Below are 27,984 nucleotides of genomic sequence, written 5' to 3'. Positions count from 1 at the left end.
CCGAACACAACGTGCCTAGGCAAACTGTCAGCCAGGGCCAGGTGTTCTTTGGTTCTAGAAGCAAGATCAGTAGGCATACTTTTGCATAGTTTGTCTTTTCCCCCATCCCACCCCTCAAGATGACAGATCTGCATGGGTTTGAGAAAGCTGAAGCCCCACTTTCAGTAATGGTGGAAGCTCTATAGCTCCGGGGAAGACAAGGAGTGTATAAAGTCAATGTCTCAAGCAACAGTGAGTAATAGCTTGTCGGAGTTACCTACAATTGCAAAAGTGAATGAACAAAACCTTCAGCTTTTCTATATAGCGGCAAAATTAGATTTAAGGGTTTTCTCTGCCGTTAAACTTAGCAATTTGCAGTACAGTAACTGATCGGCCATATGTCTACACCTAACTTTATTGATGCTATTGTACCCACACCAAATGACAATATTACCCAGACCCAGAAACTTTAAACTGTAATCCATGTCAGCCAAAGAATTACATCAGTATATTCTCTTGCTACTGAAGGGCAAGCCTGAAGCCTGGTTACACAAGAGTATCGTGCAAGTGATATAGCAGTACTGGAAGGGAGACGCAGTTCAAATCAAAGATAGCCATGAAATTTGCTTCAACAGGCCAATGTTGCTCTCTGAAAGCTACCTTACAATATTCTGAATCTGCTGATGCTTCAGGAGGCAAATAGAGAATTAAATACTGTAAATAGTACTTACCACTATCAGCAAAACCCTAGTGAGAGATTTCCCAATTCTTTTCATACAATCCACTATATCAGTTTATAGCTTTCTGACACTGCTTTCTGAAGCATCTAGTTTTGCACTAATGCCACACTGTGGAAGCACGCCTCCTTAATATATGTTAAGGCTATACAATTTGTCTGTAGAGCACCTTTCTGGGTAGGAATTATTATGTATATAGCCTACTGGATGCATGTTTCTATCTGTGTTTAAATCACTGCACATATATACTTTAGAGTATATATCAGTCTTCCCATCTCTATGGATTAGAAATTATGGAAGTTTGGAAGGCTAATTTACACCCATTTACAAATTAAACCCTAATTTAAAATGTGTTTAAATTAGACTGTTTTGAGTCACTGATTTAATCCTATTATTCAGAGACAAGGAGAACTTGGACAACTTAGACGGAATACAATAAGCGTTTACTTTATTATAAATAATTTGCATATTATTTATATCACTCTATATTGCAATTTCAATTAGGGATATGTTTTCCTACATACTACAAATGCTGCTACGGCTGCAGCACAACTAGATCTCCTCTCTCCCATTTTTTCCTGCCAAAAAGTACACTTTTAACAATGAGAAGTGCATGATGGATCTATAAGCAAAGAGTTTATTCTTGTTAAGTTAAATCATTTTTTTAAAGGTACTCAGACAGAAAAAGAAAATCATTCATTAAATGGTTTTCTGGTTTAACAGGGGGCGATTTTTATAATATATCTGATCCTAAGACTAAAAAGCAATTGGAATATACTCACATAATCCAGAAAACCTTCTACAATTTTCACTGTTTTTTTTTAATTAAAACTTTTTCTGAAGTTAGGCTCTCAGAGTCCATGAAACTGTATGAGTAGTTCATACTGTACCTTCCAAGCAAATAAAAAGGAGTTTCTGGCACAAGATGTAAAGCCAAGCCCAATAGCGTGAAGTATAAACCCAGCCACTTCAGTTTATAAACCATGGTTTATGGTTTACCATGTTGTAAAAACCCAACCAACCATTTGGATTATATTTAATAAGACACACTAAAACAAACCATAAATTAATGAAATGCACAAACCCAGACACAGTACTTGGAAGCCACAGATGCCAAGATCTGAGTAACTTTCAAATTTAGCTAAAAGCCATGGAGAGATGTTTCCATGCAGATGTGCTTTTTATTTATTTGATTTTATTTCAAAGATTTATATAGATGCCTATAGTAGGCAATATAACCCTGGGTGGCTCACAAGCAACGATAAAAGCAGTAAAAACATAAAAGCCAACACAGAAAACTTCCAGTGCCCCCAACCCCCCCCCCCACATCCCCAAAAACCCTTCTGGGCTCCAGCCTCACACTACCCCACTGTTTGGGGGAAAAGGCAGGTCTTCAGGGCTTTTCGGAAGGCTAGGAGCCTGTCGGATCTTGCAGGGAGGATGTCCCAAAGAGCAGGGTCAGCTACCAAGAAGACACACTACCTAGGTCCCGTTAGATGGCAACATTTTAGGGAAGGGACCTGGAGTGCACCCACCCTGTCAGACCTAGTGGAGTGGGTGGATACCCTCAGGGAGAGGTGGTCCCACAGATAACCTGGTCTTGTGCCATTCAGAGCTTTAAAGGTGCTAAGCAGCATCTTGCGTCTGATTCAAGTTGCTGCTTAGCACCTTTAAAGCTCTGACTGGCACAAGACCAGGTTATCTGTGGGACCACCTCTCCCTGAGGGTATCCACCCACTGTAAGCCAGTGCAGCTCTCACAGCAATAGGATAACATGGGTGAACCACAAAGCATCCCGAACTATGCATGCCACCACATTCTAGACTAGTTGTAATTTACAGATGGTCTTCAAGGGCAGCCCCATGTAGACCATGTTGCAGTAATCCAGCCAGGAAGTGACCAGGGCATGAGTGACCATGAGCAAGACCTCCTGGTCCAAGAATGGGCACAACTGGCACATAAGAGCCAGTTTAGTCTAGTGGTTAAGGCAACTGGCTAGAAACCAGGAGTCTGTGAATTCTAGTCCCACCTTGGCATGAAAGCCGGCTGGGTGACCTTGGGCCAGTCCCTCTCTCTCAGCCCAACTCACCTCACAGGGTGGTTGTTGTGGGGAAAATAGGAGGAGGAAGGAGTACTAGGTATGTTTGCCATCTTGAGTTATTTATAACACTAATAAAGGCAGGATAAAAAAATCTTTAAAAAAAAGATGAATCTGTGCAAAAGCCCCCCCTAGCCACTGCTGCCACCTGCTCCTTGAGCAGGAGCTGTGGGTCCAGGATGACCCCCAATCTGCACACCACCTCTGTCCGGGGGAGTGCCACCCCAGCAAGAGTCAAAAATGATACCTCACCAAAACCAGGGGGACCAAAACCCACAGCCACTCCATCTTGTTAGGGTTGAATCGAAACCAATTCCTCCCCATCCAAACCTTTACAGACTCTGGGCCAGCACCAGGGCAGTGTCACTTTGCTGGCAGGGGTGCAGATGTATAGCTGGCTGTATGCTGCTGCTGCTGCTGCATCCCATGCTGTTGGAGGACCTCTCCCAGCAGTCTCCTGTAGATGTTAAAAAGGAAGGGCGAAAGACCTGAGCCATGAGGCACCCCACACTATCGGGTGGGGTGCCTCATTGGACTCCTACTCTAGTGCTTCCCTCATATGCTGAGACTGCAACTTCCACAATTCTTTGACCATGTCAGCTGCCAATTCTCAAATTGCAGTCCCAGAAAGATGGTCATGGGGAAAGGCTGGCCTAAGCTTTCTTCTTACATTCTTCGAAGGGTGAGAATTTTGGGCAGCTCACCTCCCACCAACACTAACTGGAACCAGCCACAGAGGAAGGGGGAAAACCACTGTGTCCAACCCCCAGAGCTGGTCTGTTTTAAAGCTAGGTTAATCTTCAGAGAGCATCCAGCTTTTTTTTTTTTATCGTATTAGCCCCCCACCCCCCGCCAGCATATTCTGCCACCCATAATTTCTCATTTGCAATTGAGACTGAAACATTAAGACGAAAGTCGAGCTAGCATTTGTGGTGAGTGCACTAGTCTACAAAGGCAGACATCAAATGGACAGAGGAGGAAGACCACCTGCTGCATAGGAGTGGAAAGTGTGTGAATATTGCTACTGCAGCAAAAAGTGCCCCTTTTTCCTGTGAAAATTGTGGTTTAAAGAGGTGAAGGTGAGCAAACTTTGTTTTTATGTAAGCAAACCTTATTAGGACAGGACACATTATACATGGTTTTTTAATCTTCTATTTACTGTGACTTTTCAGTAGCTGAATGCAGCAAAGGGCACTTTGGGGAACACCCCATGCCTCTAAGCTATTCTCCCCTCAGCTCAGGAATCTCTCTCTCTCTCTCTCTCTCAGTAAAGCCTCTCCATAAAACCCCTTCACATCTTCAAGGCCTCAGGTTGCAGAGTGGGGGCAGGGATGCAGATCAATGGCCATTTGAAATTCAACCATATGGCTGAAGCCCTACAGCTGCATGTGTTAATTACCACACGTGCCCCCTGTAAAGCAGTCTGTTCAACACAAAAAGAAAAACAGACGAGAAAAAAGGCTGTTCCCGAGGATTAAATAAATAGTCCAAATTTTTGGCCTAATTCCTCCCAGACACTATCTGCCTTCCTTCTGCCACCTGCATGCTTAGAAGCCATAATACCCCCTTTACATCTCCAGCTGTGTGCAGTGAACCCAAGTAGGAATATTGCAAAGTGTACTTTTGCTTCTCAGCTCTTTCCTCTCACACTCCACCCCACCCACCCCCCTCTCTCATGGACACACACTTTTTTCTTTCTTCTCACACCAGAGCCGCAGAAGCAGATTGGACCACTATCCCCAAGACATTTACACAATGCAATACATTTGAAAATTTCAGTTCTGTACTTACCTCTGTCTAGACCACATGTAGGGAACCTAAATATCACTGGAGCAACTGACCTTTAGGTTCTCCACTCTGGTCAACAGAATAATAACCATTTTATACTCAGGCATATTTTGATAAGCATTTTTTAAAAATCTAAGTCTTCAAGTATTGAATTCTGGCAGGCTTTTTCATTTCCCATTTATAGCATGCCTCCTCTACAATCATTCCAGAACCATTTCAAGGCATGCAACTTATGCCCTGTATCTACTGGACTTTTTCTAAAGAAATGTACAGGATGGATAGTTTTTTGTCAATGGCCATCAGGCTAAAGATTTAAGATCGCTCTCCCTTTAATTTCAGCATGCTTTCAACCCAATTGATTCAGTGGTGTCGCCTGTTACAGGGTTTTCTTTAAAAAGTTATGTTTTTCTTTTACAATTCTGTTTTTATACTTGAATGCTGCCCAGAGTTCTTTTAGACTGAGTCAAGTTATAATAATAGTTAAATAAAGTTTCTGAATTAATTTAGCTACTCTGTCTTACATTCAGCATGTCAGCAAAACACACACACATGTTTGTGTGTGTGTATGAGAGAGAGAGAGAGACAGAGAGAGACAGAGATTCTTTTTCAGGCACATAACTACAAAACCCAGATCTGAAGGGGTTTTTTTTGCCCTATTTCTTTTTTACACAGAAATTTAAACTTATTCAAGTCTGCCAATGATCACTTACCCTTAATAACAACCAACCATTTTTGCAGTTATTCATTTAATCTGTCATGAATTCTTAGACAAGGATAATACATTTTCTATTCTGCTTTCAGTACAAATTCCAACTCATTTAACACAGAGAAAAAGAATGATCTTACATTGGCACTGCTTTCTATAGAAGAAGGAATTATTGCATCACATTCCAGATCTGATAAACAAATCTATCTAGGGGAAAAAGACTCTCCAGTCTGAAGTTAATTCAGTCATTCTGGAACTTCTGGAATTTGCTAATCATCGTGGATTGCTACATTCCATCGAATTAACAGAGAATGATTAAGCATCTGAAGCATGCATGTTTTCCCTCAAAAATTTTAAGAATTCTGAAAATGTTGTTCCAACTTTGGTATTTACAAAATTTCTACAAAAAAGAATGTGAATTACCTTGCACAATAAAAAAAAAGACTTCTGCAGATTGCCCACGGAAAAGCAGGAAGATACTGATTGTATTTTGAACACATTTTGAACAGATAAAGGTTGAAGTTTATAAATCAACACCCAACAGAACTTCAGTCAAAGTCTCCAGAAATAAACTTTTGATAAGATGGGAGCTGGAAATAGGTATAGGTCAGAGAGACATGTATTCACCATTCTTTATGATCAGGCAACAAATGTAACCACCACCAAAAGCATTTTTTAAAAATAAGATAAATAATAAACACAACAGTAAAAGATGGGGTTAAATTTAGGTTAGGGAGAGAACATATCACAGTGAACTGTCAAGTTAGGATGTTATTTCTTTACTGCACCTCCTCTTAAAAGTATGGTCTACAAAATAATAGAAAATAATTGTACACCAATTAAGACATTAGAAAAACAGTTAAAGTATAGTGTCATGCAGTTCCATTTAACAATTTGGCAGTTGCATTCTGCATCACTTACAGCTTCTAGACCATCTTCAAGAATAGCTGGTCAAAGGGCATTACAGTAACCCATTTTTTAAATTATTAGGATAAGAATAATGGAAGTAAGAGTATCTTAGCCTAGGAAATATAATAGCTGATAAATCAACTGGAGCTACATATAAGCTCTTTCCTTCACTGAAACCACAGTTGCCTGTAGTGACAGCTTTAAATCAAGGAAGAACTCAAATGACATTTCTTCAAATGCAGTGCAATTTCATCTTCTTAATCTTCAGACTGAAGAACCACCTACCATAGCATCTCAGTTATATCAGGATTTAGCTTCTGTTTATTGGCACTTGGGCCAGGGATCAGCAACTTCTTCAGGTCTTGGGCCACACTGGAAATTTTTATCTGATGGTCAAGCTCTCCTAAACCCTCAAGATTTTAAAAGATGCAAATATTGTGAGGTATTGATGTTCTTTTGTGAAACTGGTCAAACCACTCATATAAACCAAGTTATCCCACAATATCACATTCTACAACAGACTAACATGCAAAGCAACCCACTGTGCGGTAATGGTTAAGGTATTGAACTGGCAGCAGGAAAACCCAGCTTCTAGCCCATGCTCAGATATGGAAGTTTACTGAGGTGACTTTGGGCCAGTTACTCTTTCTCAACCCAACCTACCATATATGGTTGTTTTGGGGAAAAATAAGACAAGGGAGTACTATGAACATTGACTTGAGTTCCAGAATGAAAAAAACAGGGTGTAAATCTATTAAGCAAATAAATATTGCAGATACATTACCAAAGTGAAATTTAATATGGAAGCTGAGTTGTTTCACAAATATGAAGAGTAGAAACAAGAATGAAAATGAAACACTTAAAACAAATTCAAAAGTTCAAAGCAAGTCAGCAGGCTGGGGGTGAAGACTAACATTCAACCCAAGAGCAAACATTACACTATTTAACCAGAAAAATGCTGTGTTTCAGCATATTTAACACTCAATCAGGAAGAACTGGGAAGTTAAGGATAATGTTAATAATTACCTGGGAAATATTACATGTAGCTATTGTGACAGGCTTATTAAAGAGGAGGGGAGGAAAGGTCTCACCTAACCAGTCCTCAAACTGGTTAAGAAACTAGGTGGCAGCATGCAAGGCAGAAGGCTTCCAACTGTAATATATGCATTAATAAACTGGAAGGTTGCTCTCTCTTTAGTAGTGAGGCAAAGCAAAAAGGTAGAGTAAGTAACAGTAGAGATGAAGTGGGAGGGAACCCTGACAACTTACTTTCAGGCAAACAAATGGGAAAGTTCAATGAAAGGGCAGGGCCAAAAGGATGAAGACAGACATAAAAATACTGTCAAGCTTCAGTCAATTCACCATTCAGCACATGGCAGAAAAGAGCTGAGCTGTTCTGCTTTGCATCAACTACATATGAGAAGGATTAAAGGTCATAAGTGGTTAATCCAAGACTTCAGATGAATGAGCAAGAGTTCTTATAAACCCCAGTTGTTATTCTCACTTCCAAGGTGATAGATGCTGAACCACAGAGTTGAAAAATTCTGCTGCTGCAGCAAAGCATTTCTTTTTTTCTCCTCCCCCCGACCCCCTCATGGCAAAATGGCAGAAGATTCAGTTTTGAATCCATGTGTTTCTTGCACTTACCCTGTGAGTTTGGCAACACGAAATCATTATAAAGGGAAGCAACTATATGGTTTGCAAGGTAGACGAAGATAAATTTCTCTCTATAATCTTCTGTAATCAAAAGACTACAATAGTTTTGGTTTTTTTGCTTCGCATAAAGTAGCATCAAACATAGCAGTAGACAAAGTAGGAACCCCCTTTATGCTACAGATAGGTGTGTGTAACATGTTTTTATGAGAGAACAATTCCAGCAATAATGAACCGCATGGTGTGTTCCATGTATAGTTTCCCAGCCCTCTTTTGTAGTGCAGTGATAATAAACAGAGCACGGGGAGGATCACATTCTCACTCCCTATCGTTTGGTTGCCACCCTGTACAAAAGGCTACCCAGGGCTGTACTGATTACCTTTACTATCACATGACTGCTACATAGCAGTAAGGTCTTTTGGTAGCTCTTACCTGAATGCTGATCTTGCTGACATCATCTCCCATCAATCAGTGGTGTAAACTAAGGGAGGATTAGTATAAAAAGCCACATTCTACATGTCTGGATTGCAGTGGCTAAAACCATTAAAACCTCATGTCTGAAAGCATTAAAACAACAGTTCTCATGTAAAAATTAGATAGCATTCAGGGTAGCTGGGAATTTTGAAAGTTGTATTCCAAATACATATGGGGAACCTCAGGCTGAAAATGGCTCAGACAAACAGAATTTGCCTTGCTGGATGAGGCCACTGTTCCAATTTATCGGAAACTTTATTTCCAACACCAACCAGCCAGACTGCTCCTGAAAAGTTTCTAGATTACAGTTCTATTTGTATAGAACTGTAGTCTATAGTTTTATGGATAATAACCATCATATAATAGCCAACATATATTTATGCAGAATATCAGCTGACAGCCACCAGAAGCCATTTTTACTAATTACAACTGAGCAGCTATGTTTTACTTATATATTATGTAAGAAATTTGTATCCTGACTACTTCCAGAAACTGTGGATACTGCAATTCTATAATAAATATAGGTCATAGTAATATACAATATATATAGGAAACTCATTTTTTAAAAAAATCCAAAATAAACTATGTTTCCTAAGCACTGCAGTCAGTAATCCTGAAAGATAAGCATCAATCATAAATATCATAACTACACTAATGAAATTACAAACACATCTTCTCAAATCAACATTGTTTGTCTTGGCAAAAGCTGACAATTTGTATGATTTCTGAATCCCCTCTGAAAGGGATAGGCTTATAAAGAATGTGAAAATGAACGCAACTGTTTAGCCTTTACAACTGAAATGAAGAGGAAATGTTCTAGTGTTCTATAGTAGAAATATGGAAAATACAATGCAAAACTACATGCAGGACTGATTTTCTATACTGTCGTCTTCTAGAAGCCCAGCTGAAGTCACTTAAAAAATTTGATTTATCAACTTTTGGCCACCTTAAGCTACTGATCCTCAAGTGAAATAGAGAATGTGATGGTCTGAATAAAGATCAGGTGTTTTGTTTACTTGTGAAGAATTATTCTTGGGAAATGAAAGAACAGTGGCATATTAGAGCAGCATTTTGGGTTGACCTGATTATTCCTCTGCTGAATTGAAAAAAAAAAGGTCAAAATATTTACAAGGCAATGATGCCACTCATCTCAGAAGAAATGTTAAGTCATAAAACCTAAACTTGGAACAGATACTGCATGTTGTATAAAGCTTATGTTGAGCGTGCAAGTCTTCCATTCATTGTGAAAGAGTACTGGATGTCCTCAGAGTTAGCATGATTATCTTGAAATTTTTGCCAAGATTCTTATTTTTAAGTACTACTATAAGATGTAGTATTAATCTCCAGGAAAGCAGCATAGAATTTGAGATTTGTTACAATGGCATCCCTTTGATTACAGCTAGCTGTTCTTCTAAAAAGTTCCAACAGAGAACAGATGATAAATGGGAAAGCCTTCAAAAGCCTCACAGCATTGTAACATAGAACTTTACTCACCTTTTCTTCCAGAATTACCCTGTCCTATTGGCCGGTCAGTTACTGAACCTTAAAGAAAAAACAAGTATGAGCAAATATGAGCAACATTCACAGGTATCATTGGAAACTCAGTCCAACCTATAGGCAAGCTTCAAAACACCATGCCCATAGCAGTAGCTAGACAACTGGATCCAAGCAGTCCTCTAATCCCAAGATGTACTGCTTCACCTGCCAGTTTTGTATTAGGTATGTCTTTTTGCTGAATCAAATCTGAAATAAACTTTTGAATTACGAGGACAAAAAAAAAAAAGGCAGTTAGGAAAATTGGCTATGTGACCAACCTGATGAAGGAATTATAAAGAGCTATGGCCACTGAACCATGGTAATTTGGTTACTGAGCAGAACTATAATATTAAAATTGATGCTGTAGAGCCAATGCAGATTTTTACCACAGATATGCAACAGAAATGTGCAGTCTAGCGTAAATGGTCAACTTATGAGCTGACCTGTCCAACTAACCCCCAAAATAGTTTCTTCTAGAACTAATCAATTTGGAATAACAGGAAAAGTTTGTACTAGGCTCTGACGGTAAGAATTTAAGTCATCTCATTCTTAAGGATTTCTGTTAAACAATAACAAGAAGCAATATACTGTTCAGATTGCACATAAAAAGAAATATACCACCCAGACAGAATCAAGAAGCTCTTTTTACCATCAATGTATGTTTAGCAGTAATTCCAGTTGGTATCTCTTGACTAGCAATGTTTCGGCCACAAGATCGGACAACCACGTGCAGAATACAGTTTGGACTGTTGAGCTTTATTAATTGAGTTTTTAAAATTATGAATGCAAAGAGCTTATTCCTTTCAATATACGCAAACCTTTTTTTCTCTGCCTTCAATACCTGAGCATACAGGAGTTTTGTTCTGTACTGAAGAACCACTGATGGGCTTGCCATCTGGTGTGACACACCAGCAATATCCAGTATAGGTGTGGCACTGAACCTGTTTGGAAAAACAGATTAGTTACTAGTTTTGCAATATTCCTCTGCCTCAGTATTAATCCAACAACTTTCATCTATTTGAAAAATACATTTTCAGGGATAAGCAAACGTATTTCATGCATTTTACTGTAATGGTTTATTATGTTGCACAGCATGCAATATCTAGTAATATTATTTCAAAGAAAGGCACTGTTTACAATCATTTTACAGGAAACTATAATTTGTGCTGTGTGCATGTTTTTTATACTACTGTTAGACATTATATTCCAATTTTATCCACTAAGACTTAGTGGATGCATTTGCATGGCACACATAACTATCAGGTTAAAGACCTGTCAACTGCATTTTTATGATGTAATAAGCTTGATTATATTTTGTGGCTCGGTGTGCTGCTTAAACCCAGTCACAGAATTAATAAATGGCAATGTCCTGAAAATCCCTTTTTAGCCACATTTCTACAACTGAAAGCAAGCCTTTAGAGTGAATAGATATAAGCTATATCCATCCTCTTCCTGGAGATTTTGTTAAGCACACTTTATGTAATTCTATGAACTGAATGCCTTTGTGCTTATATATGCAAGGAGATTATGATTTTATTTGCAAAGACAATCTAATTCCTGTTAGAGCAGATGCTGAATTGTGAACAGAAAACATTATCATAAAGTAAAAACTCTAAAACATTGGTGTTCTCTGCATAAGAGTTTATTGTTCAAACAATATTATGCACAGAACTAGAAAGACATAGGATTTTCTTAATATTCCTTGACTGTAACTAGAATTAGTTTTAAACACAATAAACTCTCAACAATGTCATAAACAACTAGTTCATCATATACAACCAGATTTTTTTTCCAATATACTAAACTTGAAATACAGTGTTCAATCTACTACATGTACAAAATTAATCTTGAGATAACTTCTTCCTCTTGAAGTGGAAAGGGCTTTTTAATAACGAAAATCACTATCACCCTTGGATTCTTGCAGGCACAACTTTAACATCTCCCCCTGGACATGTCCTTGGAAATCCCTTTTCAGATAATAGACATTGCTTCCAAAGAAAGTACGTTTAAGCTGTACACACAGCAGGGGCAATGATAGCAGAGGAGACAGCACAGAGGAAGACCCCCCCCCCCCGCCCAGCCTTCCCATTGGAATCTGGGAAAGGATTTTGAGAAAGGCATAGCAATGGCAAATTAGGGCAGCTCTGCCTCTCCCCAGCTACACTTCCTAGTACAACAGGAACTGCCTGGTTATGCACTGAAATGTCATTCCCTTTTATTAATCCAGAATCTTCTAGCATTTATTTTCAATGGATGACTGGCAGTTCTGACAAGGTGTGAGAGGGAGATAAACTTCTGTTTCTCCATACTGTCTATACCATGCATGAAGTTTATGTATCTTAGTCATGTTTCCCCTAACCTTTGTTCCAATTTAAAAAGCCCCAGTTGGAGTAGACTTTCCCAGTTGGGGACAAAATATCTGAAAGAGTTCCCAAGTCCACACTTCAGACCCTGGGACCTTAAATACATTCCTGCACCATAAAAACCTTTAGAATATGAAAACATTAAATTGTAGCCATTGGTGTGGTTCTCTGGAAGAAAAGAGCCTTTGTTGTGCTTCATTCCTCACTGATGATGCCAGAATGAGTCTTCAAAGGACTATATAAAGATTTTAACAAAATGGGTCAATTGTCCATTATAACTTGACCAAGACTAATCTAGGAGTGATTCTACCTTCTGGAGACGGAAAACCATAAAATTGTGTATTTCTAAATACAAGACCTAGTCTGGATTAGTTACCTGGCACAGTCTGTTATTGACAAGAACCCGCCTTATAATGCAGTCTGTCTATGGCCATTCTTCCCCTGCACTAGACTGATACGTAGTTCCCCACACCTGAAAATATAATAGCTGCCTTCCTATTCAAAGGGGTAGACGTTAGGAAGAAGGTTGTTTTGTACGGTTGTTCTGTTTTGCTCTCTCTACAAAGGACTAGGAAACACCATCTTCCATTTATCACCTTTTCCCATCAACCCCTGGGTCATTTTGTTTTCAGACAAAATCCATTTAGGAAAAAAGAAGGGCCAGTTGCAAGATTGGTCTTTGAAGAAGCAGGATAGGAAGAGTATTGATGCCTTTGAACTTTAGCGTTGGAGAAGACTCCTGAGAATACCATGGACAGCCAAGAAAACAAACCCATGGATCACCAAACAAATCAACGCAGAGTTATCACTCGAGGCACAAATGATCAGGCTTAAATTATCCTACTTCAGACGCATTATGTGAAGACCCAGCTCTCTGGAAAAGGCTCTAAAACAGGGAAAGGTGGAAGGAAAGAGAAGAGGATGACCAGAAACAAGGTGGATGGACTCAGTTACAGTGGTGATGAGTGTACTGTTGGGAGACTTGAAAGAACAGGTTAGGGATAGATCATCATGGAGAAAATCTAGGAGGCACATAATCAATCAAGTTGCAAAGTGCCACTTAACTGTTAATAGTAGGAGCTCCTAATCTGGAAACATCCAGTGAGGACATGTTTATACATATAAATGACATGAAACACAAAGCTTGCACTCTGCACAGCACAAAGAGCCAGGTAGCTTGTTAAGCGAGTTGGAATGTGTTTGTGTCCAAAATGTTGTCTAACAATCAAATGTCTCAGAGTGTCAGTATCTGTAAAGTAACATATGTAATAGATACTACAGTCTTCCTTTTTATAGCGTATAGTATAATCAAATATATTTCAGCTTTTGAAGTTTATTTTTGGAAAAGGAAAATCAAGAAATGGAGTATCTAGAAGAAGCTCCAGAACCTGGAGGAAGGATGGGAACAGGAAGGTTTGGCCTGATTTTGGGGAAGGGGCAGGTAGTAGTCTCTTGGTGTTAGTGGCAAAGAGAGATATGGTAGGAGTCAGGGTGTGGGCCACTTTTGGGAAAGATGCACTCAGTGCCTTGTACCAGCTCCCCAGGCTTAACCCCAATGCCAGCTCAGCAGATTCTCAACAGCTCTGGGGTCTGGTCTAGTTGTTGCTACTAAATGCCAGGTCAGCCTGTAACAAGGCCTTTTATATCCAGGACCTTATAATGGATGAGAGGGCTAATCGGAGATAGAATGAGCATGGAGAGGGTATTTTCCTCTCAGATATGTGCCATCTGGGTTTTAGGTGTGGCAGAAGTTGCACTCCAATATATGGATGGTGGAATAGTTACTGTCATGTGACAGACTCTTGTGCCTGACAGAGACACTTCCCGAGAAATTACTGGATGTGAGACCCTGTTTGGGAAGTTTGGCTCTGGGGAACAGATAAGATTCCTGCTACTGTACAGGCCTTCCTGCTCCTCAGCTGCTCAATTTTGTGGCAGGATTGTCTTCCCTTCCTCTTTTTAGGAAAAGATGTTAAGAAGGTGGTTGGGGTGCAGCTTCAAGGAGCTCTGGAAGTAACAAATTATCTGGACTTCTTTCAGTCAGGTTGCAGGCTTGGACAGTCTACTGAGACATTGATCACACATGTGGACCACTTCTGGCAAGCCTGGAATAAAGATCCATCCTTGCTCTTCTTATCACTTGAGAGCTTCCAGTACCATTGACCATGGTATCTTTCTAGACCAGCTCAGGACCTTGCTGATAGGTTTTGTTTTCCCCTTCTGACTCTGAATAAGTTTCATTTTCGGAGTCAGAAGCAGGCTCAAAACTCACACTATCAAGGTTCTTTCTTCATCTCTAGAGGCTGTGGCAGTCTGGTTGGAGATGAACAGCCTTAGGCTCAACCCTAATAAGACCAAGTGGCTGTGGATTTGGGGGCCACCCAGCTCCAGTGATCTTTCATCATTAATTCTGGATGGGATCGCTACTCCAGAACGAACTGGTATACAATCTGGGAGTTTTCCTAGACTTCTGACTACTGCTAGAAGAGAAGGGTCTTTGCTAAAATTCATTGTGTGCCAATAACAGCAGTTCCTGGACCAGGTGGCCCTACTTAGTCACTCATGCTTTAATTACCTTTCATCTGGACTACTGTAACATGCTCTACATGGGGCAGCCTTGAAGGCAACTCAGATGGTACAGCTCACCCAGAATGTACGCCCATATAGTACCTCTATTGCATGAGCTGCACTGGTTACCAGAGGGCTTCTGGGTGTAATTTAAGGCGCTGGTGGCCACCTATAAAGCCCTTCATGGCACATGGCCTGGGTATTTGTGAAACTGGCTCTGTCTATCTTATAACATCTGACAGGTTCACATGCACTAGGTCCCATCAATTAAAGAGTGTCACCTTATGGGACGTAGGAAGCGTGCTTTCTCTGTCACAGCCCCCCTTCCCCTGAAATTCAGTTGCCTCAATCCTGCTAACTTTTAAGAAGGCCTAGTTCTTCCCCAATGTGCTGGCCCAGGATGTTATATGAGCCTGCTGTAACTATGAGAGTTATGTGTCTGGCCCCCAGCACAGTATGATTTTATTATGTTTTATTATTCTATCATTTTATTTATTTAAAACATTTACATTGCAGCCCATCTTATATTGAACTCTGGGCAGCTTCCAATCAACAGTTAAAACAACATCAATACACTATATATATATATATATATATATATATATATATATATACACACACACATACATACACACACACACATACATACATACACACACACACATACATACACACACACACACACACACATACATACATACATACATACACACACACACACACACCACAAACATTAAAACCTGGCACCATGGAAGGGAGGGAGGGAGGGAGGGAGGGAGGGAGTACTGTATTATGCACATTCACTTTTACAACACTAGATGCTGCACAGCAGTTAAATAAAAAGGGGAAAGAGAAATAGAAGATGGCCTAACCTGACTACTTCCTAACTATGTTAAACTGAATGGATTCAATACTTAAGTTCTTCCTTTTCCTTTTTAAAGTTTCCTTTTTAGTCTCCTTTTTAAAGTTCAGAAAAGTTTAAATATTCTGGGCCAACTACCACCCATCCATCTTAATTGTTTTATTTGTCATGGCCTATCAGGTCCCTTCACAAAATATACTCTGCGTGTATATACAGATAACAGTACAAAACATAGATGTCAGGCACTGCTTCACCCACAACTGTTTATGGACTGAGACGCTGTTTCCACTATTTTGCCAAGAAATAACTGTGTAAGAAAAAGTATGAGAATCTTAATGAAAATCTTACTTGGGTGAACGATCCATCTTCGTGACACTCTGGAACGAAGACCGCTTCTTGTGGCTTCTTCACTTGATCCAGTGCTTGGGCTCTTTCTAATCGGCATTTGCTCTCACCAGCATCTGTGAAGAAAATCCATTTGTAATTTAAATAAAGATAAGCAATATATCAAAGGCACTATAACATTTCATTGAAAATAAGTCCAAAAGGAAAACACAGACAATCGTGTCTTGCTGTACCACGTTTATCTATATAACAGATAGGCAGTACAGAGCCTTCAAGATATTTTGAATTATTAACCCATCAGCATGTCAAATAATCAGAGATTACAACAGTAGACCTACATATATACACAGAGCAGCTGGAATTAACATTGATAAGCTATAGTTCAAGGTTCATTCTTACTGTAATCATTTTATTATGGATGAGGTTTTTATAAAAAAACTCCATGCAAGCAAGGAATAAGTAAGGGCTAAAGTAGTTTCTAATATATGAAAGCTAATTAGTTCTCTTACCTTTTAAATTACTCTGGAATTTTCCCACACACACACACACTATTTTTATTGAGGTCTCCTTCAAACTATCCTGTCCTTCTAGCTCTGATGGTTAAGCAATTATCCGCCTTACAAGGGGCTACTTATTTTTCCAGTATGAAGGATCCAAATTAGTTGGAAATGCCCCTCTGTCAAAATGTTGCCAACATTTATGAAATCACACTACTGAAGAACAGACCAAAACCTTAGTGTGTGTGTGTGGGGGGGGATCAGCTACCACTGGCAATGCCGTATCAAGACACTCCTTCCAAGCAGGATTGCTATTCTGAGTTAAGTGACAATTTAAGAAGGGAGAAGATGTCTCAAAAGACCTGTGTCTTTTATGTGGGCAGATTTCTATGTATAGCCACCGGCATATTAGAAGCACCTTATTTTTTTTCCTATTCGGTACATTGTTGGGAGCACCAGATAGACTTTCCTATGTGGCAAGACATAAAATATTAGGAATACCGTCACCCCAAAAATGGAGTCAAAGAGTAAACATGCATGTGGAATCCAGTTAGGCTGGGATAGTGGATTTGAAGTTCAGAGATGATCATACGAAAAAAGTATATCATTCTCCAAAGCTAGTAGAATTTACAGGCAACTTCACACAAATATATCTAATATCTAATTCATCTGCCCTCTCTAAGGCATGAATACAACGTATGACTTATGTATTCTAAGCTGTTCAGGAAGTTAATCATTGCTTCACCTCTGAAACCAAACCTTTCCAGAAAATATCTCATGACAAATTCTACCAGTTAGAAAATGTGGGACCCTTTTCACAAATAAGCTTAAGAATGGTATTTCAATTCCCAATGTTTGTTATGATCATCAGGATGCTCTGATCTTATATTATTAATTTGATTTGAAAATGATACAGTTTATTAAAATAAAATGATACAGTTTATTATAATATAGTTTCTGTGTCACATTAGCATGCAGCAGTGATATATTTGGGAATTACAGATGCTTTCTCTCTACTAACATATCCAGTCTCCTCTCCAGGCCCTTTTACAGTACTTGCCAAAGATGTCTAAATAATTATTTTTAGGCAAACGTACATTTCCAATTTAGCTTAAACAGCATCTATTTGAGCTATTAAAAAAAAATACATCCAATACATCTATCCCATGGGAAGAAAAGTGCATTTTTTCATTCCCTCACCTTTACATCTGCCTCGATGTGCCACATTCAGATTAGAATCCTTGCACTTTGCTCTCTGATAATCACACATGGATTCATAAGTTCTGCCATCAGAAGCACAGAGTGGCTTGACACCGGATCTGGAGCAGTGGAGGTTACATTGCGGATCTCTGTCATGGTCACTTATTAAAAACTAAAGACAGTGGGACAGGTAAAAAATGTAGATTTTTAAAATGATTTATACATATTTTTTTTAAAAAGCATGGTGAACTTGAATGTTTATTATATTATATATTACTAGACAACCCTGTGAGCCATTGAGAGAAAGGTAGTGCAGTCTGATGTGACCAGAATGAACATTAAATTTTAGGTTGATTATATTTTTTTACCCCGATGCTGGACAGTCCCATGATCATCTAAGAGTATATATTATAAATAGAAAAATACTTGTAGTGGCAAACGAACTTCAATAATAAGTCAGTATTTACTTACCTAAACTGTACAGATAAACATAATGACCATGGGCAGGCAAAAAAGCATGGGAATGGGAGCGACTTCTGACTTCCTGCCCGCTTCCCCACTGTCTTTGCTTGTGGGAAGCTGGCAGGGAGCATCGGAAATCACAATCACATGACCGCGGGGATGCTGCAACAGCCACAACTTTCCGAACAAAACTGGTCTGAACATCATGGAAATTTCAATTCCACAAGAGTAATGGGTCCCAGATTTTTTACACATTCTTTAAACTAGTGGATTTTAGGTACCTTGATTCAAAAATTGTTGCAGTAGAATGCACTGTTTGAGCTGACTTGAGGATATAAACAGACAAACAGATAAATACAAGGAGAGTTTTAGTAGTATATAGATATTATAATTATCAACTACATTATAATATAGTCCAACCATATTATTAACTATTGCACTTTATATCCATATGTTCTCCCTCCTTAAAACTCAGTAACAACTCTAGGCCCTCATGTAACCAGTAAACTGAGGTAGGCACCACAGCTTGTAATATTAACACATACACAGAAGGCTGATTTCAAAAGCAAATTCTCTCCCCAAATCAGAATACCCTTTCAACAATCCTATTCCTTTCTCTGTCCACTATTATTGTTTCATCGGGAAAATCTGACCATGTGTTTGTTTGTTTGTTTGTTTTAATTTCTATAGCCGTGACTCTGGGCGGCGAACAATTATAAAAACAATTAAAACTTTTGCTGTAATCATCTTGGTACAACAGTTATCTAAAATTGTACATGCTTTCCAAGGGTAAGGTGGCTAAAATAGTGCCTAACCATTCCAAGCTTATTAGTGTGATTTTTCACATACTGAAATTTGCCTACCTGAAATGTATACCTTGGCAGGTTAGACTAAACGTCCTTTCTCACTTTAGTTATTTTGAAACATTGTGATGGGCAAAATTAAAAACTGACTATATTGCATGTCAAATAACTACTTTGGAGAAAGTCTCGCAGAACAGTTGACAGAAGACATGCAAAGTTCACACTTCATCTGATTCTTATTCTGTGTGTTCTTCTTGCTATTTCTGATCTCCAGAGTTTGCAGTTTGCCAACAAATATTGGCCAGGGTATTTTTTTTTCTTTAAATAGAATCTCTTATAAACCAGTCTGCACTTAGCATCTGAAAAGATTTGTTATTTTTGCAGCTTCTTAAAAGTGATGCAGCTATCTGTAGCCAGACTGAGAAAATAAACTGTACTTTCTTAAATTAGAACCCGGTCCTACTGACCCAAACATCTTATCTCCAGCACAGCAAGTTCTAAATGTTTTATTGCAGCAGAAAACCTTTTCTACAAAATTAATTCCCTAATTCAATAGAAGCGCATGTGTGAAACCTGACCCTAGTTCTTTGGCTTGGCTCAAGTCACCTACTCTATGTACAAATTATGTCCTACATTCTGAAAGGACTGTGCAATATTTTGGATTTCATTTCAAAAAGATTCTTGAGAATGCATGAGGGTATGATGAACAAAGGACCTGCTTAAAATGCTTTACTGTTTTGTAAATTTCTGCATGGTTGTTCAATTCTGAATGTAACTTTGAAAAAAATGAAATTGTCAATTAAAGGTGGGGCTTTTGGTTTTCCAAATCTTGAATTATATCACTATACATGCCTTCTGGTATCAGTTCTGAGCATTTTTATTTATTACAATTTCTCCTTCCTGGACCCTTTTAGAAGATTTGTACAGGTAGTCCTTGGGTTATGATGGCAATTGGGACTGAGATTGCCATCACTAAGCAATGTGGTTGTAAAGCGCAACATCACATGACCATGTGAACTCCGTTTAGCGATGGCAATCCCGGCAGTCCCAGTCATAACCTCAGGACCCTGTGGGTCATTAAGCGAGAAGAGCCAGGAGTCTCAGGCAAGCAGGTCGGCCGGTGAGAGTTGTGGGTGAGAGCTACCAGCAGGTGGGCAGGTGCCACATGAGGGTGGGTGGCTTGCTGCAAGCAGTCACTAGGGAGCATGGGCGGGTGCCGTGGGGGGGTGTTGCGGGTAGGTGCTAGAGAGCGTGGGTGCCACACGGGGTGGGTAGGTTCCACGGGCAGGCCTAGGGAGTGTGGGTGGATGCTGTGGGGTGGTTCATGGATGCCGTGGGTAGGCAGATAGGCAAAAAAACGGTGGGAGCGGGAGCAACTTGTGACCTCCTGCTGGCTTCCCCACTGATTTTGCTTGTAGGAAGCCAGCAGGGAACATTGGAAATTGCGATTACATGAAAACAGGGACACTGTGACATCTGGAACTCTGAGGACCTTTTGTAAGTCCCCTTTGTTCAGCACCGTCTGAACTCTATACGGTCTCTGAACGAGTGGTTATAATTCAAAGACTACCGTATATTATACTTTTAGTTAACTGGACAGTTGTGGGTTCAAACTATAATGGATTTGCTATATTTCCTGTTACTATTATATATAAATTTGAAAACTGTGGTATATTATTTCTGGAAAAATGTGCTTTGATCCTTTTTCTCATGCTAAGCTGACACTATGGGGCAATCTAAATCTCAAAATTAATTTAAAAATGGTTTTATGGAATATTTGTATGGATACTGCGATCTTTACATTAGATTAACTAGTGGCTTGTAATGAAAATGAAAATATTTTATTTAGTTAGTTATTTATTTAAATTTGTATCACCGCCCATCTCCCCCAACAGGGGACTCTGGGTGGTTTCATTTTCTATGTTAATAAATATCATTTGTCAGTTACCACCCACTAGTATTATTTACAATTGTATCTTATGCTGACATCTTGATTTTGATTTCAGCCTCAGAGACACCTAAATTATTAGAAGAAATTATTAAATCCTAGAAGATTAAGACACTCACAATCAGCCTTCATAAATACATATAAATAAATAAATGCTATCAACAAATAAGTTTAATATAGTGCATTTTTCATGGTATTTTGGTGAAAAATTCAAGGGTCAGCTTATCCACGGATGGGCTTACCCACAAGTATATATAGGTACTTCAAAAAAAGTATTACCGTATATACTTGCAGATAAGTCCATCCATGGATAAGCCAAACCCAATGTTGGGATCTAAATTCTTAGCTTATCCGTGATTATATATGGTACTACATGGAAACTGACCACTGGATAACAGAAATGGATTCTCCATGCCCTTATTACTGCCAAGAGATTAGTTCTTCAACATTTGAAAGACAAATTTATGGCCCCAGTTACCCAGTTGACTGAAGATCTGATGTTACCAGCAATTTAGGAATGAGTTGCCTACAGGTGTAAATTATGTATAAACAATTATAACAAAATATATTTATTTTTATTGAAACATTTACAGTATATAAAATTTCATAAATATAAATCTATGTACCAAATCTATATATGAGTCCACTGGAGTTGGGTGGCTAATAAATTTAAATAAATAAATATGCATGAGAAACCTTTATACATACAATTAATGTTATTGGTATATGTTGTAGTTTTTTCCTCTCTGTTCTTTTATTAAATAAAGCCCCAAAAAATTGCACGTAACAGCCACCTGACATATTTTTATGCAGCCTCACACTTTATTTAATGGACAATCATAACAAAGAGAAATGAGTGATACAACCAAAAAAATGGAGCAGGCTATCAAGTGGCAGCATTGAACATTTTAGCCTCATATTTTAATGTTAAAATTTAAAATATCCTAACTCTAGTCTTTTCTGTATGTTACGCGAAAAGGAGAAGTATGCTAGGAAATTCTGCCTTAGGTTGGCCTGCAGCCAAACTAACTTTAAGAACAGCCTTCACAGGACTCCAGAAACTGCAAATTTCATGTATACTTCAATTCAGTATATGGAATATAAATTGCATGAAGACCCTCTTTAATTAGAAGAGGCCTTCTCGCCACTTCAGAAACTAGTATTTCAAACCATAGAAGACTTAGCAAAGAGAAGTTTATACACCAGAAAAGACACACATTTGCCAATGCACTCACATATGGTTACTGTAATAGAGCATCTCTTGCCAGTTAATAACCCAGATACAAGATTTTACAATAGTTCATTTTCTATTCAAAGTGCACCAGTCCTTGGGTGGTAGTTAGAGAGGCACTCTTTGGGAACTCTTCCAAGATAACAGCTGCCCTTAAACCCCTTCCTTTTCAACATGCATTTACACAGGTGCATGTTTACAGCCACTTTCCAGACTAATCCCAGCCTCCTTTGACCTGGGAAGAGAGCAAATGCAAGATAAGAGAGGTCAGCCTAAAGTTAAATATGCCCACCAAGTCCATCTGCTCCATCTCTCCACACCTCAGCACCACTGCTGACAACAACAACAAACACTGATTAAAGAACTTCTAATGTGTATAAGAAAAGGGCAGATTACTTGCAGCTGTTCAACAGCTGGAACCACTTTTAGATTTTGACTTAGAATGGATCTGTCCCCACAAAGAAGAGATGTTTAACAGTTCCTACACATGCACATCATAACATACAACTAAGGAACTTTGCAAGCTTTTGTGAAATTATAATCAGGTGCCCCAAAGCCTCTGCGCTACAGAAGAAACAAATGTGGATGGATCCCTACCATTCAAGAAGGTAAGAGGAAGTGATGGATTAAAACAAAACAAAACACAGGAACCATGTTTGGGAAAAGAAAATAGAAGAAAAGAAAAGCAGAGCATTTTGGAATTCCTCTTCAGTATTTAAAAACAGAAATGTTAACTTTCAGCAAACTGACATGATACTAAAAGTCTGCAATAAGACTTGCCTGCTGCATGATGCGCTGAAGTACTTGCAAATCAAAACTATATTATTTTATTGCCACAACCTCTTTTGCAGCTGTAACTTACTGTTTCACTATCATATACATCTGGCTTCCTTCTAAAGTAAAGTATCTTTATCAGGAATGAGTTGTTTGGCTATTCGTTAATAATAGGAAATATGTTCCTCTAGGTAGTTATTTAAGATCTGACCTGATGTAGCTGCCAACACTAAATCTTTTCCTCATTTAGAGCTCTTCTGTTTTATTTTAGTAAAATGATTAGTAGAAAGGGAACATGGGATTAATACAGATAGCTCAGTCTAAGGTTTACTGTTTAGAAACAAAAATATATATGTTTATTGTTCAGTTTAAAAAGTCGCCTGAAGCTTACATTTCTTTCTACTGAACAAAATATTTCACTTGTTGATAAAATGATGTTGCAAATTATGTAATTTTTATTTTTAGAAATATCTCCATCAGATAATCTTTTAGAAAGGAGTCAGGCTTGGCTTTCTAAGTGCTTGGTTAAGAGCCATATTTGCTTGTTATGGCTGGGTAAATGGAACCTGTCACTCCAAGAAATTTAACAAAGGAAAATATCTCAAAATTAACGAAGATCATTGTTAATTGCTTACTCTGTTAAATTTCTTGGAGTGATAGGTTCCATTTACCCAGCCATAACAAGCTTCAGGATAAATTAAGTTAGCCCTTGTATACATAAACACATTTTGGATACTTCCCTTCCCTATGGCTAAGAAGTGCAAATCCACTTGGCCACATGGTATACAAATATCAAAACAGTCTAGGCACTCTCTGGATGAATGTGAAGCTATTCTAGACAAAGAACTTTCTATTCGGTTTCCACACATACAGTAGCTCTCTCAGCTACACAGAGGTGTAATACTAAAACTCAGATCAGCCTTTCCAAGCTGACGCCATACACTGGCATTGGGACCATCTACCAGTATTCCTAGTTTTGGTCCATGCTGGTTGAGAATGCTGGGTGTTAGAATCCCAGCAAATATGGATGCCAGGCTGGGGAAGGCTAGCTCACATGTTGGGCAGAAAGTACAACCCTGTACTATAACATGGGTCTTCATTATAGGACAGCAGTTAGAAACACAGGACCCACAAATGCTCTGTTGTCTACTGCTCCCCCCAAATGGCCACAAATTAAGTTACAGTTAAAATATTTTTCTAAAAAATATAATGGTCAAAAATCTTGCTAGATTTCTCATGAAATTTTGGGTAGTTTGGAAGTGGAAGCAAGCCATCATCTGATTGCATGCTGTCATGCATTATAATGCATTGCAATTGCTTATCATTATGCTATGCTTGCAAAAGCCTGTGATCTATCGTTGGACGATGGAGTTCGGATGGTGGAGTTCAGATGTAAATGTGTGCGCTCAGATGTAAATGTGTGTGAAAACCACTTGTATTTTTATACTGATTTTGAAATGTCAAATATTTATCTTTGAGAAGTTTCCTTTCTACTTCCATTTTTACGCCACTTCTACACAATTATTTTAATGGGTTCCTCATGTGTTTGCTGTTGCAGAATTCACCCACCAACTGTGTCATCCTAGCCTTAACTGTTGCTAAATCAAAGAGACCAGGTTCAGTGTCAAAAGAAAAATCACAAGGTAAATAACAGTGTAGGATCAACCCCTGCATTATTTTGGAGTATCTCCTCGGTAAAGTATTTACACCCAGGCACAGCCCTGTTCTAATGCTTCCATTGCTGCTTAAGAATTACATCTTTACATTTTAGTAAGTAACTCCTGTTTGTGCTAACAGCATTTAACACATTCTTAAGCAATACACAATTATAATCTCTAGAACTGCAATTGCTTATCATTACACATATAGTAGTTCCCAGGTTAAGAATGTCCAGTTTACGGACAACCCATAGTTAAGAACAGAGCCTACTGTAGCAAAATTTGAATTAAATACACAATGGTTCAACACAGTTTTATACAATAATACTGTTCCAGCTTACAAACAAATTTAACTTAAGGACAAACCCTGGGAATGGAACTGTACACATTTTTTTTGTGAGCTGCATATGAATATATAGTTTTTTAACTGCTGATAAATTCATTCTGGGTCTATATACTGTTTTCTCTAACATGGCCTATCTGATACTGAAATAACTACTTTGACCTACAGATAATTTTGTATAAATTATACAAAATAAACTTTGTATAATATAATGGCATTTTTTTAAAAACATCTGTTCAATCGTGTCTGCTTCTCAGAGACTGCCTGGACAAGTCCCTGCAGTTTTCTTGGCAAGATTTCAGAAGATGTTTGCGACTGCCTCCTTCCTAGGGCTGAGAAAGAGTGACTGGCCCAAGGTCACCCAGCTGGTTTCATGCCCAAGGCAGGACTAGAACTCACAGACTCCTGGTTTCCAGCCCAGTGCCTTAACCACTAGACCAAACTGGCTCTCATTATTATTATTATTATTATTATTATTATTATTATTATTATTATTATTATTATTATTATTATGCTTCATCATCTTGTATAGGTCTCCTAAAGCCTGATTTGGCTTCTAGTCATTATCAACAAAGTCTGCCTTTTCTCTCCCAGGAGCCACACTTCCTGTGGTCTATTTCTTGCCTCCCTGCTGGAAGCTAACATACCATGCATTAAGGCCCAGGCCTGGATCAGGATTTTAAACTCAGGACTCAAAAGTATGTTTGATCCTACTGGCCTGTTGCCTTTACTGCTGTCAGATAGCTACCAATCCCATTGGCAGCATACTTGTGCAAAAGAACTTTGCAGACTTGGCCTACCACCTGAATATGTAGGCCAACTAACTCTGGAGAAGGCCAATTCAATAGTAAAAGAAAGAATTAGGGACATCGATCACCAAAATGGTATTACTAGTGTCCCCAAATTCTATCGCCAAATTCTAGATAGCCGTAAACCCTCTATTGCAGGGTATTTATACAATCTCTCCTTAAGTAAATATAGATGGGCCTTTTCCAGAGCCCGCTTTGATGCCCTCCCCTCAGCAGTGCTGGCCAGAAGATTTCATGGGACTCTCTATTCACAACGAGTGTGTCCTTGTGGATCCAGAGAGGTAGAAACTCTTGCCCATGTCCTTTTTATGACACCCCAAGATGTGTTCTGATCTCTCCAATTATTTCTAAATTTGTGGGTCACACTGATAGATTCTATGTTTCCTATTAAGGGATGTTGATTCGTCACTCACACACCTGGTGGCTAAATATTTTTATCAAGCCATACAATTACACAATATTTTTAATTAGATAATATGGTTTTATCATTTAATTGTTTTCTTCTGACAATGTACTGGTGAATTTAACTATTCTTTTTTATTGTAAAGGCTGGTCAAAGACCATAATAAAAGTCAGTCAGTCTTGCCTCCCTGAAAAGTGTGATGGTATGAAAATGCAATAACTAACTTAAAAAATATTATAAACTGCAGCTAGAAAAAGTATGCCTTACAGAAAAGGTAAAATTCTAAAAAGAAGTCACATGGAAAATGGGATGAAAAAGTGCTTTCCCAGCCAGCTTGCAACTGAGAAACTCAATTTTTGCAAGAATCAAAATAACCACATTAACTTTATTTTATTTTTATTTATTTATTTATTCATCATATTTATACAGGCATCCATCTCACAGAAAAGTGACTCTAGGTGGTGCACAATAGAAACAATCATAAAATCAGAATATTAAAACAAATACAATTAAAAACATCAACAATATTATTAATAGCAAGACAGTAGAGAAGATAGATGTTAAAAGCAATGCAGCCATCTCATTAGATTTTCCACTGGATAATTAACTTTATAAACATTTGACATCATTGGCTGAAATGATTACTGTACTACCTTTGGATGGGTAAGCTATTTACAATATAAGAAGCTTAGTAGGTAGTATTAGATTCTATATGGACTAGGACACCAATGCAAAAATACGCAAATATAAATATGCCTTAGGAGCTACTATCCAATTAAATTTTTGCTTTACACGCATCCTTCCACCTGTGATATTCAAAAGCTTCTATATTCCCAATATAAGACTGTGAAGGTCTTGGTCCAGACTTGTTGAAACTCATTTCAGTGTAAGTAGAAGAAGAAACATGTTTTTTAAGCTAGAAGAAACCATTAAATGAACAGGTGCAACACATTATAGATTTTTATCCTTTCTGGATAAAATCTTCTCATTCCTGTCCACCCACTCAAAAGGGAATGAAGCAAATAGGGTGCGCATCAAGCAATGTCTGTTTTGGAAAATCTGGAAATGACACACAGAATAGGCCACACACCATATATACACCACCCACATATTCCATTGAGGCCTCCATTACTAAGTTGAGGTAACAAAGAAACACTTTCAAGTTTCCCTTCCATGGGAAGAAGAGACAAAAAGAAGAATCTCAGCAAAGTTTGAAATTTTTCTTCACTTATATATTCATATTGGAATTTTTTTAAAAATTACTTGTTACCTTTTAAATTCCTCAAAATAATATCAAAGCTGTCACAGGCCAAACAGTTTCTTACATTAATTTTTATATACCTCAATTGCTGTTTTTCACATGTACCAATGATAACAACTATACAAGCCCAGTTAACTGCAGACTGTACAGGAAAAGCATCAAGACCTAGTTTATACAACATGTTAAGATCTAATGAAGAAGCAACCTAAAGAAGAAACTATATGGGTCTCAAATATCCCTAACTCCATCATAAATTGCATTCTTATGAGAAAAGCAGCAGAGAAGAACAAAGAGAAGCAGTATAGAAAGTTTCCCTGCTTGATACTATAGCATCATCTAAACAATTTCTCAAGCTTTTGTTGTTGTTGTAAAAAAAAACAGGGAAAGAAAAAATTGAAGTAATCTCTAAGCAGAAGTATAGAAGAGGACAAAGGAGGAGGAGCAGCAGCCACATACCTATCATGCAGTGCTAACTAAAAGGAATACCATATAAAACAAGAGAAAGTATCCAAAATTAAAGCAAAAATGGCCCCACGGAGAAGCACTGCTCCCCCAAAACTTTTCTCTAGCTACCTGA

General features: G+C 38.4%; 1 protein-coding gene across 5 annotated transcripts in view; it reads right to left on the bottom strand.

The window, feature by feature from the left end:
• The window catches only part of SMOC1 (SPARC related modular calcium binding 1), a 93,964-nt gene that overhangs the window by 48,747 nt on the left and 17,233 nt on the right, over nucleotides 1-27,984 (bottom strand). For all 5 annotated transcript variants that reach the window (XM_063289827.1, XM_063289829.1, XM_063289830.1 and 2 more), the window contains exons 2-5: nucleotides 17,716-17,887; nucleotides 16,022-16,134; nucleotides 10,722-10,821; nucleotides 9,839-9,886 (exon numbers count right to left, since the gene is read on the bottom strand). In XM_063289827.1, the coding sequence (XP_063145897.1) occupies nucleotides 9,839-9,886; nucleotides 10,722-10,821; nucleotides 16,022-16,134; nucleotides 17,716-17,887 (433 nt within the window). The remainder of the gene's footprint in view (nucleotides 1-9,838; nucleotides 9,887-10,721; nucleotides 10,822-16,021; nucleotides 16,135-17,715; nucleotides 17,888-27,984) is intronic.

The sequence above is a fragment of the Candoia aspera genome, chromosome 1, assembly GCF_035149785.1.
Source record: "Candoia aspera isolate rCanAsp1 chromosome 1, rCanAsp1.hap2, whole genome shotgun sequence".
NCBI classification, from domain to species: domain Eukaryota; kingdom Metazoa; phylum Chordata; class Lepidosauria; order Squamata; family Boidae; genus Candoia; species Candoia aspera.
The sequence above is the reverse complement of the archived record's forward strand: the minus strand, read 5'-3'. Positions and strand labels throughout refer to the sequence as shown.